This window comes from Pteropus medius, unplaced genomic scaffold (assembly GCF_902729225.1).
Source record: "Pteropus medius unplaced genomic scaffold, Ma_sr-lr_union100, whole genome shotgun sequence".
Classification (NCBI taxonomy): domain Eukaryota; kingdom Metazoa; phylum Chordata; class Mammalia; order Chiroptera; family Pteropodidae; genus Pteropus; species Pteropus medius.
This window is the reverse complement of record NW_024347790.1, coordinates 7002630-7020600: the sequence shown is the minus strand read 5'-3', so window position 1 is coordinate 7020600 and position 17971 is coordinate 7002630. Positions and strand designations below refer to the sequence as shown.

The 17971-nt window shown below is 52.3% G+C and overlaps 1 protein-coding gene across 1 annotated transcript in view; it reads left to right on the top strand.

The window, feature by feature from the left end:
* Positions 1-5313, top strand: part of DNAJC1 (DnaJ heat shock protein family (Hsp40) member C1) — a 184823-nt gene extending 179510 nt beyond the window's left edge. The window contains 4 exon segments of the mRNA XM_039877551.1: positions 1365-1413; positions 2243-2560; positions 2563-2684; positions 5102-5313. Of these exon segments, the coding sequence (XP_039733485.1) occupies positions 1365-1413; positions 2243-2560; positions 2563-2684; positions 5102-5170 (558 nt within the window). The 3' untranslated portion in view covers positions 5171-5313.
* The last annotated feature ends 12658 nt before the right edge of the window (positions 5314-17971 follow it).

Genomic DNA, 17971 nt, shown 5'->3' with positions numbered 1-17971 from the left:
GCCAGGTAGCTTGCTAAGTGCTTAAATCCCTAACAGGAAAATTGTATTAGTATTATCCATGTATTACAGAAATTAATGCATGAGACAGAGAAAGGAATTGGAAACTTCTCAAGGCTACTCCCCGAATAAAAGGTGGGACCAGGGTTGAATACACAACTGCCTAACTCAGAGTTCTTCACAATCATACTTTTCTAAGGTTTTACCCTCAGGTTTCATTAAAGCAGTGAAATATTGGTTCAAGAATATACATGAATGAATGGGATAGGATATAAAGTTTGGAAAAATAGACCATTTATACAACTGAAAATAATTTTAATCAAGTCAACATTTTTTAATTAATGGAAAAAGGATGACTTGTTTAATAAATGCATAGGGACAATTATCTATTTTTTAAGCTTTTAATTCATTTTAACCCCATATTTTAATATATACATAATAGAAATCAGAACAGTGGTTGTTTATGGCGGGATAAAGTTTGACTTAGGGGCACGAGGAAATTTTCTAAGGTAATAGTGATGTTCTATAATTTGAATGTTGATTACACGGGTTTTGGGGGATTTTTGGTGGGTTTTTTTAGTCAAAACATTGAATTATACATTTAAAATCTGTACCTTCCGCTCTGTAAATTTTCTGTTTTTTAAAAGGGAAATCCAGATGTAGATCTCCGAGATGTTGTTAAATGAAAAAAATAGCAAGCTGTAGAATGAGATGCACAATATGATACCATTTATATAGAGACAAAATATAATAATTGCCACCAAACAAAATTATCTGTGTGCATCCACACTCTTGTATGTCAGTGTGTCATGGTCCTCAGGTCCAGCCACCCCATTCCGCCAGTAAATAAATTCCTCCTCTAGGGTCACTCTCACATGCTCTTAGGGTTTCTTTCGAAGATGCAAAGACTTTTATATTATTAAAACATCATTAGCGTAAGAGTAAATTTCTCCATTGTTCATAGTACTCATTGGTATACTATTCCCCGGTGAAGAAAGATGTTCTCTTTCAGGAAATTGTAACTAAAAAAACATGACCTGTTTGTATAGTGATTTTGGCACTAGTGTATTTTAAGAGGCAGCCTGGTATTGTGGAACTGTCGTTGAATTTTAGAAGTAGGGGACCTGAGTTCTGGTTCTGACTCTGCCGCTGATTAAATGACTTGCTCCAGACTATCCACATGATCTCTCCAAGCTTCAGTTTCCTTGTTGCTTCAATAAATGGGTTGGGCTGATGACCTAGGGTCCTTCCAGGCCTAAGATTCACTCAACCCTGTTCATTCACACAAAACTTATATAAAATAGGTCACTTGACCTACAGTAGGTATGTGGAAAGTAAGGTTTCTTTGCTTTTATATTTTGAAACAGGTAACCACCAAAGCCAAGCAACTGAAGGATTCTGTTGCCTGCTCCCCAGGTAAGTTAGCACCCACTGCCCGCATCAATCTAAAGCAGTGTCTTCAAAACAAATCTCTTTTTATTTATAACAACTCTTTAAATACAGTGGTATAATAGTTTTACCAAGTCAAATTACAGGCACCAACGAGCCAATCCAACCCTGTACAGTAGGTGCTAAGATGTATTTAATAAGTTTAAAGAACTATAAAAACCTGTTCTTCTCTAGTATTGGGGGGTGGGGGCTGCAAGGGGAAGCTAATGTTTGCATCACACAGCGTTGTCCTTCAGAATAGACAACGGGCAGCTCTCCTAAAAATCTATATTTCTCCAATTCTTTCCTCTGAGACTACCTGGAATTTTGTTAGCTTCTCCATTCTTGGAACTGGGAAGTGAGAAAATGCCTCCCACACCTTCTAACTCAAGCAGGGAACAGACCCCACAAGTGTCGGTGGTCCCCTGCAGGAGGGAGCCGGGCCTGGCCCGACAGACAGACACGTTTTAGTTATGCTAACGGAATCAGTACCGCTGGGCTGGCCTTACCTAAAAAGGCGCAGGTTATTCCTTCTCAAACCTTTGCATTCTTGGGTCACAGCCCGACTCTGTAGCCTGCTGCTCCTCAGAGCGGTAGGAAGGCGGAGGCTTGGGGTCAGGCAGAACTGGGGTCCGGCCCCACCCCACCCGATGCTCTGAGACTGTAAATTAGGATAGTGACACCTCTCCTCCTAGAACAGTGTGAAAATTAAGTGAAATAACGTATGCAGAGCGCCTCGCACGCCGTCTACGTGTGGGAGGCAGCTGCTGTCGCTCCTGTCGCCTGGCTTGACCTTGCCCCTTCCCCTTGCGCACAGGAATGGTCAGACTGTCCGAACTCAGATCGACAGCCCCGCATCCCAGGCCCGTCAGGACCGTGATGGCCTTGCCGGACGACATCATCACCCAGCGAGCAGGTGCTGAGCGGGCCATGGACGCCAATGAAGGGGAGGACAGCGACGGGCAGGAGGGCGAGGAGCGGGGGGCCACGGCCCCCGAAAGCGGCCCGCGGCGGCGGCGGCCAGCCAGGCTGCCGGAGCCCGAGGAGAAGCTCCGCGGAAGGAGGCAGAAGGACTTCGATAACTCAGAACAAAACACGTCCAGCGACGAGGAGAGCCAGAGGAGAGAGAGAGGCCACACGCGGAGGAGCCATGGACTCAGACTCAGCAGAAACTTCTGGAACTGGCATTACAGCAGTACCCAAAAGGATCCTCTGACCGCTGGGACAAAATAGCCAAATGTGTCCCGTCTAAGAGCAAGGTGGGTGAGGCGGGGACCGGAGCCCCACGGAAGTGGCCGCAGCTGGCTCTGCCTAATCGTTCCCTCCTCTTACCCGTGACCTTCTGTCTGCACCTGTCCACACGGCCTCTCGTTTGCCGGTCGGGTCCCCTGACAGCACGAGGAGCCCAGGCAGGCGCCTGGGCAGTGAGCGCTCACCAGGTCGGGGGGCGAAGCCGCGTCATGGTTCAGCCCGGGGAGCTTTTCCCAGAGAAAACTGCTCACATAGATCATAAATTTCACCCTCAGTTCCCTGCCAGCCACTGCAGCATTCGCTCTGCTCCGGCGGCAGTTTGAGAGAAGCCGGGGGGTGGCTGGGCGGTGCCCTCGTCACCCTGAGGGCAGTGGAGCAGCAGCAGGTCACCCGCCACCGTGCAGGCCCCTTCCAACTAGAGTGAGGAGGTGGAGTCTCGAAATCACAAGCCCCTCCAGCTCTGTAGCTGTGACGAGCATTTAACCAAGGGACACGTGTGGCTGTTGCCACGATCACCAGCTCTGCAGCGTGACTCACTCTGGCCCCAGCGGTAGCACCCAGTTGACCAGAGGCCCAGGAGGCATATTATGTGTGGGGTCATTGTGCCCTCCGTAGCCTCGACTGTTTGTAACAGGCTTTTCTCCCCGTTTACAGCTCTCAGTATCTGCTTGAATACACCTGCAGATAGTCCTCAAATAACAGCTCAGGCGGGAAGACGGGTGTCCCTGGGCCTTCTGCTGGGCCCACGTGGGGCTGTCGCCTCCCGTCGTGATCTTTCCAGCTCCGCCCTTTCTCCACACGCAGTACGCAGTCCCCGGGGCTGCTTTTCTGGCTCTGAGGCCCGGGGATCACTGAGAAATCAAAAGCACCAATCTCTTCCGCCTTCTGTGCCTACCGCTCAGTAGCCTCTGGGCACATTGATGTTCATTTACATTCTTTTTTTTTTTTTTTAATTGAAATTCGATGTTGGAAAATCTAGCTTGTGGCCATGAATGTCCCCGTGTGTACAGGTCTAGTTATCTATCACCCACTTTAAAATGAGGAGGTCGAGAATTCCCGGGGAGAAAAATAAAACCATTAGCAGTTGATCTATTTGAGAAACACAGATTCTCCCAGCCTCTCCAACTGGTTTGCCAGAAGTAATTATTTTCCCTGAATTTCTCTAGCATCTGTCAGGACACAGGCATTTGCATGTGTGATGAATTGACATTGGTTTAAAATGAAGGAGCTGGAACTGTGGATTCCTAAAGATAGAACACTCAGAAACTCATTGCCTTGGGGTTTGGAAACCTTCCTGAGATGAGCAGGGCTTTTATTGTCCTGCAGACATTCCCTTTAAGCCTGGACATTGGAACCAAGTCCAGGAGAGGTGGCCAGAGGGCTCGCCTGCTAAGGAGTGACTCCTTGTAAGTGGTCTTTGAGCCACTGGGAATTCTGGGCCTGGAGGAGGAGCCTCTGCCTGGGGTGCCTGCGGGCCTGCCGCTCAGCTGGGGCCCACACTGTCCTCCAGGCGGGGGTGCTGGCCACCTGCCTTCGGTGTCATGCACTAGGTGGCACCAGCAGGCAGCAGAGCTATTAAGGAAAAGCTGCTATTTTTAAAGACCCTAACTAGGCAAGATGTCTTTGGGGATGCAGAAAAGGCGCTTATTATACTCTCATGACACGACCGGGCTAAAATTCTAGGAAGAGAATGAACATCCATACTCTGTCCAAGGCAGCTGATAAAATCAGCTGCTATGGAGCAGAAATCAGTTTGCACTAGACCTTTAGTTAGTGAAGACATTGAGGCAAGTTAGTTTTTTTTTTTAAACAAACAGAAATGGATTCTGGAAAGTACCTTGTGATGAACATGACAGTCATGAGTCCCCACCCCAAGGGGTGACAGCTGCAGGCAGCTGGGACTGAAGCTAGAAGTTCTGTACCTGACAGGTTGGAAGGTCCAGGTGGGGCTGGAACCAGCAGGAGGAAACTGCACACACTCCCTGCAGGTGTCCCGTGGGGCTGGGCTGACGCATCCCACAGCAGTCCCAGCCGCCCTCGGGGAGAGGCAGACCCAAAGGGTAGTGACCGTGGACGCCTGGCCTCAAGGTTTTTGGTTTCTCTGAAGTGACATGTGATGCAGTAGTGAAATGTTAACCATGATCATTACAGTTAGTACGGTGAAAGTCCTTATCATAACGATATAGGCCTCGCTAACAGCTGCCCCGAGGCCCACACTACACCTTGGGCTGGACATTCAGCCTCGGCTGCCTGGGACCAGCTGGACTCACCCAGGAAGCTCTAGGCAGGTTCTATGCCAAGCATGGGGATGTGAGGCTGCTTCTCTAGCACTGGGCACAGCCAGCAAGCAGGCCCCGCAGGCTTACGAGAGCTGCACTGATTTGTGGAAGTAATTGTATTCACCTCTCTTTTTCTCTTCCTGCAGGAAGACTGTATCGCTAGGTACAAGTTGCTGGTTGAACTGGTCCAAAAGAAAAAACAAGCTAAAAGCTGAATGTTCTGGAAGATGATGTTCACCTTCATTTTCCAAAATTATTTTAAAACTCTCATGCAGAAATTTGCATTTTGTACCTCAGTATTTCTATACGTCATGTGCCTTAATTGAAAAAATAAATAAATAAATAAATTTAAAAGAAACGTGGCGCTATATTGTTTAAACAAACACTGTGTTCAAGGAGAAAGGACGGGGGTGTCCCACGGATTGTTCACTCATTACCGCAAAGTTTGCCGAGCTGGGCGTCAGCCTGGGTAGTGCTCAGTGAACGACCAGGTGAATATGTGATTCTGAAGGAACATACGAGGGACTCTACTGTGTGAGAATTAAAACTGAGTGTGTTTCTTTGACTAAAGAACATCCGAGCTCATGAGTTCACTGGCAGCAGCATGTTAGTGCCTGGGCAAACCGAGGTCACTATTTTGTACTGTTAATTTTGATGGGACTCCTCCTTGGCGTTTGTGTTTGAACTGTCACCGTGAGCCGAGCATTGCTGTTTAAATCTTCTCTCATTTGCTCAGGGCTTAGAAGCAGTTTGCCAGATGCACACTGCCCGACCTTAAAAACCAGTCAGATCACCAGAACACATTTAAGGAAAGTGATTTGGTAAAACATCTACAGAGAAGCCATATTTCTCGAAGGACTGAAACGAGGTTACAGGTTCCTGGAGAAAACTTTGGCTTTGGTGTCCTAACTCTGCTGCCCTGTAACCTTTCACCCACAGAAGACAAGGCACCGGGTAAGCCCCGAACCCATTCCCACGGCACCCGACTCCAACACAGCTCCCGGAGTGGGACGCTGTGGGAACTCGCCCCTCAGAGACCTCAGCAAGAGCAGCTGTGTGACAGCGAGTTACGAACTGATTGTCAGGTTTTCACGCACTGAGTTGGCGGCGGCAGCTCCCTTCAGTCGGGAAGAAGAGCCTGCCTGGCCCACGGGTTGGCACTGTCACCGGGGCTGGGCCCAGGCTGGTGGAGGGACAGGAGGAGAGGGCACAGAGTTGGTCTTCGCCTTGTCCCAGCAGGATCTGCTCCCTCCAGTAAACAAGCCAGAGCTGAGGCAGTCACAGGGGCGACCCGGGGCCAGTAGCTTCTCCCCCCAGAAGTTTCTCACGGAGCCGAGGGGGCTGAGCTGGTCCCTGTGGTCCCGTCCGCATGAGGATGTTCCAGAGAAAACAGCCTGTGCGCGGAGGGCAACGCTCTGGCTGCGTGCCAGGCCCTGGGTCCGTCCCTCCGGTCTCTGAGTCCAGCTTCGGGCCTGTCACACAGCTTGGCTGTCCAGCTTGTGACGTTGTTTGTGAATATCCATTAAGTCACCCTTTTTACTTATTCTGTCACACACACCCCAAATCCCATCGCAGGGTTTTGGGCTTCCAGGGTGGGGAGAGCCCCAGAGGGGTCCAAAGATGCCTCAGGGAGTACAGATTAGGATGAACCCCCTGGTTTGCCTACCAACCTCGTCTTTTCTAGACTCCTTTGGAAAATCAGGCTCTGGCCCGGTTTCTGCTGACGACTCCCCCTGCCTGCCAGCTCCTTTAAAAGAAAGGAAAAGGGCCCTTTCTGTGGGACTCCAGCTGCTGAGTGTTGAAGTAGGACTATGGGGCGGGGGACAGCCACTCCTAGGGGACGTGTGCGGTTCGTGTGAGCAAGGTCATGGCCAAGGAAGCGAGGGAGCCTCCAAAAGGAGCACACCGCCCAGGTCGCCTGGGGACCAAGCAGGGCTCCCGCTGATGCTCACTGACCCTTGCCCGGTCCCTTTCTCCGGGTCCCCGAACCTGTCCCTCTGAAGCCCCGCCTTGTTACTGTCTTTAGTAGCACCCCCAAGGCTTAGCCGTGTGACATCAGATACTAGGGGTTACCTCTTTGTCTCAATTCCTTGACTGGAAAAATTGGGACTAGTGGTAACTTTCCATCTCGCCCTGCCAGCCGGAATGCCTCCCCCCACCCTCAGGGGGACCCTAGGTCACTCACTGCATGGACTCTGGGAGGGTCTGGGATTATGCAAAATCTATTCGGGGTGTGTCGTTTTCTGGGGAAAGCGTCCCACACCTTTCACTAGCTGCCTCCGCGGTGGTGCTCACAGCCTGGCAGGGCCTGGTGGTACCGGGGGAACCTCAGACCCGCCCTCTGACAAGAAGGGGTCCAGACCCCCGCTCTGCCGCTTACAATCTGGGGGTCTTGTATTGGAGGCTCATTTCCTGTCCGTCAGACAACAGGAACATCTGAGCTGCCTCAGGAAAAGGCCTTCGCTTCAGGAGCTGCCTGGCCCTGGTCTTGTCCTCAGATATAGCTAGAGAAAGGGCAGAGTTTAGAGTCTTAATCCCGGGTTGAGTCTAGTGAGTAAGGAAGGGGCACTGACATGCAGAGCATCTGGATTGCTTGGGGTTCGTGAGGAGGCTGGGGGCAGACAGCTGGGCAGTGAGGGCATAGAGGCTGGACTGGGAAAGCCCTGGCCTGGCTCAGGGGACATCCTCTACCAGCACTGTCCTGTGCCAGCCATCTGCCACCACCAGCCACACACCGCCAGGCCGGGGGCTGCAAGGGAGCCCAAGCTTCAGGTTCTCAGTGCTCCTGCATCCTTGGTCCCATAGTGACTTAGATTTACTATCTCCACTGGGGCAAAATCCTACAGCTACCAGGTCTTTAAACCATTTATAGCACCGTTTTAAGAGTCCATTCACACATTCTCTCATTGATCCTCACAACCCCCACCCCCTGCCCACTGGCAGCCACCTTTCCACCCCCAGGTGCTGTCACCACTCAGCGGGGAGCCGGGCCCTGCAGGCCAAGCTGCCTTCTTCCCAGTGCTGTCTTCCTCACACCTGTTACTGAGAAGGGGGTGGGAGGTCACCTGCAGGTAACGCTGCTTAGGTTTCCAGCCGATAATGCGGTTCCCCTGAGAAATCTGCCTGGGAACTCTGGGGCGGTCCTGCACCCCCAGCTCTCCCTGGACGCCTGCACCTGCCCGGCGAACACCTGCACCACTAGAGGACGACCGGTCTTGCCTGGAAAATGGCAGCCAGTGGGTGTCGTCAAACTCCCCTGTCAGTTTTTGAACAGTCATCATAAGCTTTCCGCGGTAAAGGTCTTGGTTTTCGCACATCCTAAAAACACCTCCTGCTGTGGGGCTTTCTCTTGATTTGTGCCGGTCCCCACCCAGACCTGGTCCTCCCACCCTCTGAAAGCTGAGAACTAACCCCTTTCACACACCGCTTCCGCCTTCCCTACACCTATAAGGGTATCGTAGTTGTTGGTTGAGCAGTCAGGTATTTTTCCTAAAATTTAAATGGTTTAAACTGTGATGTCCTACACGCATGGGTGATGATCATACGACCCGAGGTGCCTGGGACAATCCCGGGTTCTGCCTGTCTCACCACACCCGCCTTGGAGAGGACGTGGTCTGGTCACCTGTCTGTGAGGGATTTGCTCAAAGACGGCAGACCCCAGGGATCCTGAATTCCCCCAGGGGACAGGCAGCTGAGAAATTCAGCATTCCTTCTGTTCGCTTTTGGCTTAGAAAGCCCCAAGGGTGGAGAGGTTTGCTGATCCTGACCCGGCTCCTTCTAGAGCATCCGTGCGAGGGAAACTGAAGCACAGGGGCACCCCCGAGCCACGGCCCATCCCGACCAGCCTTCCCGCAACTGGCTCTTTCTGCCACTGGTGTCCGTGGGCCGGCCACATCCCCACCCAAGGCCATCTATCCGCTCTGTCCCCTCAAGTCTGAAGGCTGTGTCTGGAAGCCGAGGCGAGGCAAGGCTTTCCGGTGGAACCTAAGTGAGCTAGTCAGGGTTTGTCATTTGGTAAAAGCAGACTTAGATCGCCCACCTAAATTTTAAAGTCCCCTGCCCCCAAATGGTCCTACGACAAAGCCAATTTTCCAAACAACGGGCTGAGAAACAAGTGGCACCATCTCAGGTCTGAGGTCTCCCTGTGTAACCTCGCTTCGGATCAGCAGGTGTTGGGGGATCCTGCCAGGTCCATGGGAATGAAGCAGGTCACCTCTGAGCACCCCGCTTCCTCCTCGAGTCCCACAGCTTCACAGGAGGCACAAGAAAGCCCTTTGCACACCATAAAGGCGGTGTGGGTGGCGGGCGGCGGCCCGGGTCGGGGTCAAACGCGGAGAAGCGGGTCTCTCAGCCATTTGTAGCAACGCCCCGCCTCGTGCTCTCTGCAGCGCTGCATGTCAGCTCCACCTGTGGCTCTGATCACAGCGTGGCCCGCCTGGAAGCCACCCCACTGTCTTGGCAGACGTCCCAGCCTCCTGTCTGAGTAAACTACTTGGCCTTCAGCCTTGACTTTAGTCACTGGGGAGCTAAATTAACACGCTGTAAAACAGCCGCTACAGTTCTTCCCCTCGGGTCGGCAGGGGGAAAAAAAAAGAAGAGTGGCTTCATGTCCCACGAGAAAGGGACACCGCCTTAGCGGTCTGATTCCCAGGGGAAAGTCACGAGAGTCTGCAAAGGCAGCGTCCACAAGCTGGGGGACTGTCCCAGAGCTGAGACCTCCCCAGTCGCAGGTCTGAGGGGGTGCAGGGTGGGGCCCCCTCTCCTTCCAGCACCCCGAGGCCAACGGCACCCTGGCCTGGCTGCTCCAGGAGGGGTCCCCAGACCAGACGAGGCTCCTCGGGCACGGCTCCCACCTCGCGGCCTTCGCTGTGGCCCCCCTCTTCAGAAACCAGTGTGGGAACAGAAGGGACTGACAGCGGACTGGTCTGCAGGGAAGCCGACCGCTCCCCTCCCCCTGTACCTGGCAATGACCGGCCCAGCCCACAGCGGCTCCGCCCCGACCCATATCTCCCGGGTTCTGACAGGGCCAGACGCAACTGAGCCCATCTTCGGTGAAAAAGAAACCCTCAGTCCACAAAGTGAAACTGACCAAGATTTGAGTGGCAGGAGGGTGTCTTTTTTTTTTTTTTAATTTTGTACATCCTAAGTCATAAAGGGAAATGAACAGTCTCCCGTGTTTTCTTTTCTGTCATTACTCAGAAAGAAATATTTTGCAAAATTTAGGATAAAATATCAAATTGTTTATCCCAAATAATCTTGGTTCCAATCTGTTTCGCAAAGGAAGATGTTAGTGCAGTAAAGAGATGTCTCAAGATACTTGACTGCCGTCCGTCTCCCCTCGAAGACGCTTGGCTTAAGAAATCCCTCTAGAAATCTCTTTAGCTAAAACGAGACCCATCCTGTTATGTTAAAACTGGAATTTAAGAATTTGACGTGGAAATTTCAGCCTGGGTCTGTTACTGTAAAAGGAAAGGAAGGTTCTGGCCTGGGGTGGAGGGTGGCGGGGTGGGGCGGAAGGCAGGGCTAGGCGGCAATTGTGACAACAGGCAGTGACAATAAAACCCAAACTCACTTTAATCCTCAGACTGGTCTGCTCCCATGCCCCCACCTGCTCTGCACCCAACTCCTGGCAGCAAAGAAATCTGCTGCTTGCAGCAAGCTGCAGAAGGGCCAGGACACGCGACGCCCTCCCGTGGGTGAGGGCAGGCCACAGGCAGAACGCTGCCCGGCCTGTGTCCCCCGAGCCTTTGGTATCTTCCTCCTGGTCCTGGGTTGGATGTGGATTCCCAAAGTCAAACCGAAAACAGAGCTGCAGTAATGGAGAAAGAGGACTATGCTGATGGAGGGGTCAAACGCAGGTCATAAATCAGAAGTAAAGGAACTTTCGAGAAGCTAAGAAGTGGGAAGCTGTGGGAGCTGCAGGCGAGAGGCCCCGGCCGTGTTCTATGGGGTCACAGTCCTGCCCCTGCCGAGCTCGAGGCCAGCAGAGCTGCACTCGGTCCCACAATAAAACCCAAGACTAAGCATTGGTGTCTGTGATTAAAATGTCAAAGTTTCACATTGGGATGAAGGACAAGGCCACCTGACTCACAGCTGGGAGAAGGGGCTCTCACGCTAGTTCTTGGAGCGGCTACAAAGGCCCCCAGGACTGGAATTTCCCTCTGTGAGGCTCCCTAAGCTGGAGGCTTCAGCTGAGCTCCCCAGAGCAGGAGGAGGGAGACCCCAAGAGGGTGGGAGGCAGGAAGAGACTCGACGGCAGCCCGCGGGCACGCGGGGCGCCCAGGGCAGGCGAGGCCAGGTGGACTGTGAGCCCATCACCTTCTCCCTCCTGGCTGCACGCAGGGCTCGCCCATGTCTGAGCCACACTCCAAGGCCCCGATTACGCTGGCCCCCGGGGTGGAAAGAACCTGCCCGAGGATTCAAATTTTCAGACGACTACAGTGTCCAACCGAGGAGGAGAGCCCCTGTTAGGAGGCCAGGAGTTTGCAAAGAAACCGTGCACCTTATTTTGTTCAGAGACTCCTGTGTACGTGAGCAGTTCAGCTGCAGAGAACACCTGTCTGTGCTTGCTCTGGGAGGGGACCCGGAGAACCAGAAAGAGTGCTGTGACAGGCACGGCAGCGGTGCCAAACATGCAAAACCTCCTAATTAATCCGTCTGCTTGTTAAGTGAGCCAAGCAAAAAACACCAGATGCGTCAATCAGAGTTTGAGAGAAACCAAATTAACTCGATCAGCAAAAAAGTAAATGTCTTGCTTTAATTTTAAACTTCCAAAGGCATTAACATAGTCACGATGCTGGGATTGACTGCCGCAAAGCTCGAGGTTGCTTCTGTCATTACTGGCTTCACACAATGTCACCAGGAAACACAGACACGTCCTCCTCGTCCTCTGACCCCTGCCCCTCACACCACCAAAACTGCTCCTTTTCAGGTCACACAAATGCCTTTCTAACCACGGATCCAAAGTTTGATCGTGCAGGTTTCATCTTCAGTCCTGGTGACTGGTGGGTGGTGTCACCTTTCAACTTTCTGCAGCCTCAAGTTCTTTGTGGGATGAAGTGGCCGTCAATAAAGCAGGGAGCTCTCCTGGGTCATCCTCAGGTTTCCTGTGCAGATGGTTCCTCTGCCACCTGCTTCCTAAATCTTGGTGTCCCCAAAGGCCTTTCTTCAGCCTCCCCTTCGTCACCTGCTCCCACCCCAGCGACTTCGACTCCCCCCGCATCCTCCGGGCGAGGGTCACCTGGTTCCCGAGCCCCACGCCCTCACCGGCACCCATTGCTGTTGAACGTGGTGCTTCCCTAGCATCCTCGGACTGAGCACGGACTTGGCAATCTTCCTCCCTCGGTCCCCTAACCGGGAAGCTAAAAGTTGGAGTCACTCGCAGAGCTGAGAAACAGACAGTGCACACAGATCCCTAGCCCAGAGCCAGCCGGAGTCCATTAGCTCCTTTCCCCCTTAAAAGCCTCCACGTGGCTGAAACACGCGCTGCTCTGTCTGGCCCGAACCTGCCTCTCCCCCCAGCCCTCCACGCCGCCTCGTTCCGTGCCCGGTCCCTCCACGGTTTCTTTCGCTTTTCCAGTCCTCTTTGCACCGTCCGGCCCTGAAGTCCGACTCTGCTCTGGGGCTCGGGGGCCGAGCTGCACGCAGCTCACACCCCTGGGAACGGCAGGTGGAAGGACAGTGCTGGCTACCGCCTAGGAACTAACGCAAACCAAAGGCAACTCCCACCACAGCCCCGGCCATTGCCGGCTCTGCCTCCAGTGACCGGTCGTGCCCGGGAAAGGCCCAGGTCTCAGAGGACACGAATGATCGGGAATCACGCTGCTTGGTTTTGCTGGAGTGCACGGTGACAGCGGGGGCCGGAGCCACTGTGACAGCGGCTAAGGCCAGGCTTGCTCGAAAATGAACCGCATCCTCCATCTGTCATTCTGTGGTGGGTCTGGGGGTGTGGGCGGGGGCTCACTTTCCTACCTTACTTGCCTCAGATATTATTCGTATTTGTCACAACTCACATTTTGTCAGCTATGTAACCGCTTAGCCTCTCCAAGCCTCAATCTCCTCATCTATAAATCGGGGAAAACGAGACGTCGCTGACAGGGTTCTGTGAAGACCGAATGAGACGGGGCACATAATGTGTTTAACAGAACAGCAGCTGCCCGGAGGCCCTCGGGGTGAGCCGTGTGCTTCCCTAACTGTCCCCCACGGTACCACAGGGCGGCCAGCCAAGCGGCAGCTCACGCGGGCTGAGGGTGGGACCGTCCTTACCCACTAAGCAAAGGCCTACAACTGGCTGCACCTGAGAGAAACCGAAAGCGTCAATAACACCTGTGAATGAAACGTGACAACCGAACTTAGGCCCCGAACTTAGGCTCACGGGGTCTGAGAACGTCCAGTGAAGGTTGTGCCGCCGACGAAGCAGTAACTCGAAACGGGTTGTACAGCCTGCTGTTCACGGACCCCGGATCTAGAAAACACACATCTGCCCTCACGACACCACCTCCTGTCCCCTGTCCCCATCTGCCTGTTCCGTGAATCTGCACGTGTCTTGCCCCGTTACCTTCCTTACACGCTGATCTGCCTGCACAACCACGGGCGACAGAACCGCGCTCCAGAGCGTCATCGAGAGCCTCCCTCTCGCAAACCCACAGCACTTGTCTGACCTCCTACTCTGGGCCCGTACAGCTCGCGCCCTCCTCCCTGAAACCTGGTTCCCACAGCGCTGCAAGCTGCCTCAGCGATCGCCTATGCTCCCCCCAGTCCCTGGAGACCTCCCCCGCTGAAAGCGCCTGCTGTGACAGTCACTCTGGGACACACGTGTGCCCTCCCCTACCGCCCACCCCAGGGAATAGACCCGTGATGGTGTCGGGAGGAGGCCTGGGCCCAAAGCGCTGGCTTCCGTTTGGAAGACCGGCTGAAAATGAGGAGGATTTCAAGTTCTAGGCCCAAGAAACGAGTCATCAAAACACCCTTCCTCAGCGAAGAGCACGTTCTCATCGAAAGATGAAGCACGGAAACACATCAGACAGGACCCGATGGGTCAGGCCTTGGGGACACTGCTCGTCTGGCCCAGGAGTTTACTGCGTCCCAGCAAACACGAAATCCGATTTCTAAAATACTTCAGATGTCTGTCACTTTTTATTTAAGTGACAAAAGCAGGCCACAAAAATTATGTGTATCCCACGATTCAATGGTGTAGAAAAAGGGACACATGAAAAAAGGAAATATAAGAGAATTAGCTCTATGTGTTTTAATATAAAAACTACCAGTAAGGTGATGAAGTAATGGTAGGTTTTTCTTTCCTTTTTTCTAGTTTTCAATTTTTTTTTGAAAAGTGGTCATAGTTTTTATAATTTCAAAAGTCTCTTAATGCTGGCACCTAACAGTGTTACAAGCACGCCAAGGTGGATGTCCACACTGGAAACGCTGTCGGTCTGTCTGCTCCACTGACCTGCGGCTGTGTGACAGCAAGCCCAAAGCTTCCAGAGAGATGAGGGGCAGACAGGTGCACGGACGGACGTGGCCGCGACACGGCCTCACCCAGGCTCTCGCGCATCCAGACAGGCCTGTCGAACCCCAGCCGTGACCAAGGTCACAGTCGAAGGAGACGCACACTTTACAGGACTCTCTCCTGTACTCACAGAACTGTAGACATTCAGCTACCAACATGAAAGATGCTTCTCTTCAGCCAGCGAGGAGAGGAATGAGACTAGAGTGGAACGACGGTTGGCGTGCATTTTCCACAAGGCAAACACTTTGAAAAATACAACGGCTTCCAAATGTTCACGCAAGTTCACAACTGTTTCATTTCGAAAGGCCTAGTTTAGTTTATACAAAAAGACGGTCTTGTCCATGTCGGTTTCGCTTTCGAGAAGTACAAACTAAGATCGACGGCATTCCTCTCCCTGAGAGTTCTAAAATTCAAAACGAGTCTATTCTCTACTGTTAAAAGCAAAACTGCACGTCATTACGAGGCGCCCTTCACCTACAATCCCAGGCCTCTCCGCCCCATTTAGGGGAGAGTCCAGTTACAGTGACCCTCCGGTCTTCTGCCCACTTGCCAGCAAGTTTAAGAAAACCACCTGGGGACTGATTTTTCTTGGCAGGCCCAGTGCTTGCTCTCCACCCAACACCGATCCCACACCCACGGGACTAATGCACAGAGGTCCAGATAGGCACCAGCTGAGGGACACCTCTGTCCACGCAGAGCGCCCCCTTCCAAACGTCAGATGTGGACGTGGAGCAGCTGCTGCTCACAAACTGCTCAGAGCAGGAATCAACAACCATGGGGGATTGCAAAGCAGCCCAGGACACTCAGCTGGTCGTACCTCATGGCTACACTGAGCCTCAGGTGAGTCAGGAAGCCACAAAAGCACCGAGATACCAATGCAAATAAACTGCCAAGACACGTGACACATTTTTTAAGAAACGGAACATTGTACAGCCAAGTGTTATTTTGTTTAGATTACTTGGAGTGTGTGAAAACCAGTAACGAGTGAATGATGAGTCATCTGTCATTCTTTAGCCTTGGAAGAGACAAGACGTTTCAGAATCAGGTAGTTATTTTCCATTTGTGTATTAAAAAAAAAAAGAGAGCGAGGTCTTTCCAGGAACCTAAAATTCTCTCCTTAATAACGTTAAAAACCTAGAACCAGTTTTCCTTGTTTATTCAGTTCTTAATTACCAGGAGCAAATTTCACAGATGTACCTTCTGATTCAATTAAACCCAGGATAAAGTATGGGCATCGGCAAAGCACCGCAGGTGGTTCTGACACATACCAAGACCCAGGAACCACTAAGTAGATCTGGATTTTTCTTTCATTTCAATGCCTCCGGTTAAAGCTAACTATATAAACAGGAGGAATTTGATCTTTATCAAGTATGAGTACGACTTTATTAGCGTGCGAGAATTAATTTTCTCATCTGGAATTTATTTTCCTTTCATCTCCGCTGTGGTTATCTTCCCGCTCTTTGCAACTAACTAACAACTGTACACGAACGAAAACTAACAACTACTCAAGACACCACTGGGAACAATCTTAGAACACGAGGTGAGGTTGAAGCACCCCCTGCACCTCAGAGACCGAGACAACCATTAAAGGGTAAGAGGGCCGGCTGCTCGCTGACCGCACTGCCCCTCCCCCAGGCCAGCTCAGCACCATGCGCCGAGGGGTCTCCCCTGAGCCTACAGTTCCTCGCTGGGAAAAGAGCCCATGGCAGACACCCAGCCCCTACCCCTGGCATTGTGGGTCGCTTTATAGGAACCCCTACTCCAGTCCCACTCCACAGGGACCACCGGGGAATCTGGGGGGCTCAACCACTGGGACTCTGATTGTGATGGAGGAGCGAGGAGAGGCTCGGCAGACCAAGTTCCTACCTGCGGTGCCCAAGGAGTAGTCCCCATCAACAGCTTTGCTCATCTGCAGAGCTCATCTCCGTGGAATGCAGGTCTGCAGGCTGGGAGCCTGGTCCACCCCGACGCAGGCTGGGAGCTGTTTCATAGCTCTGCCCACAGCTGATGTTGCTCCTGAGCCCTCCGGACCAGAGAGCCTGGCCAGGAACACCTGGAGGCTGTGTGCACCAGGCCCTCGGGTTCCACCCAACCAGGGCACTCATTCACGGCCCCGCCCGCTGCCGAGTGCGTTTCCAGGCCACTGACCAGAAAGTCTGGCCAGGACACCTGGAAGCTGCATGGCCCAGCAACACTTGAGCAGAGCCCGTGGTCCGCAGGGGGAAGCCAGTGGCACTGGCTGGCCAGGGAACTTGGGGAGTGAGTTGGCTTAAGCGAAGACCACAAAACAAAGAGCCCTGCAGGCAAGAGAGCTAACTCAGAGTCCACAGCTGATGTCACTCTTGAGTCCTTGGGACCAGAGAGCCTGACCAGGAACACCTGGGAGGCTGCTCGAAGTTGGGGGCTGATTTACAGCCCTGCCTCCTGCTGAGTGCAGCTCTTGGCCCCACCTAACCAGATAGCTTCACGGGGAACACCTGGAAAGCTGCATCACTCAGCAATACTCAAGCAGAGTCCCGCAGGCAGAGCAAATCCAGTGCCCTGTTTGTTCAGTGAGGGAAATTGGGGCTTGGGTCAAGACCACAAAAAGACCTACAGGTCTTAGAACCAGTTCTCCCACTCTGCCCAGGCAGGGAAACTAATTTGTAGCCGCTGCTGAATCCAGCCCTCAGCCCAGCCAAACAGGGAACCTGCCGGAGCACACAGGCTGTATAGCCCATCCTGTAGCCCTGATTACAGTGGTTTCCCACAAACCTGCAATCTGTGGTTTCCCAACCTACAAAGCAAAACGGGTGGCCCTGTCTCACCAGGGGATTCGGTGGAGTCTTGCTTGATTCAGGTCCCCATACGATAAACCACATAGGCCTTGTGACTTGTTCTGCTGCCTCACGAGGGCATGGAAACTAACTCAGAGTCCCACCTAGTACTGAGTGCAGTACCCAGTCCCAACTGTCTAGTAAGCCTGACCAGACAGCCCATCCCAGTGCCTCACGTGGCTAGGGAACCAAGCCAGCAGTCCTATGCTGTTCTCAGGCAGCAGCCCATACCCCGACCTCAGACTCAAAAAACAGGCCGAGAGCAAAGCATTCCATCCATCAGAAAGATACACATCTTTCTGAAGTGCACATGGAATGTATTTCTGGAAAGATCATATGTTAGACCACAAAACAAGTCTTAATAAATTTAAGAGGACTGGAATAATATCAAACACCTTTTCTGATCACAGTGGTATGAAACTAGAAATTACACAGAGAAAACTGGAAAAATAAAAAATATGTGGAGATTAAACATGCTACTGAATAACCAATGGGTCAAAGAAGAAATCAAGGGAAATAAAAAAAAAAACCTTGAGACAAATGAAAATGGAAACGTAACATACCAAATTTATGGTATGCAGCAAAAGCATTTTTAAGAGGAAAGTTCACAGTGATAGAGGCCTACCCCAAGAAACAAGTCTCAAACAACCTAAATTTATAACTCAAAGAACTGTAAAATGAACAAACAAAGC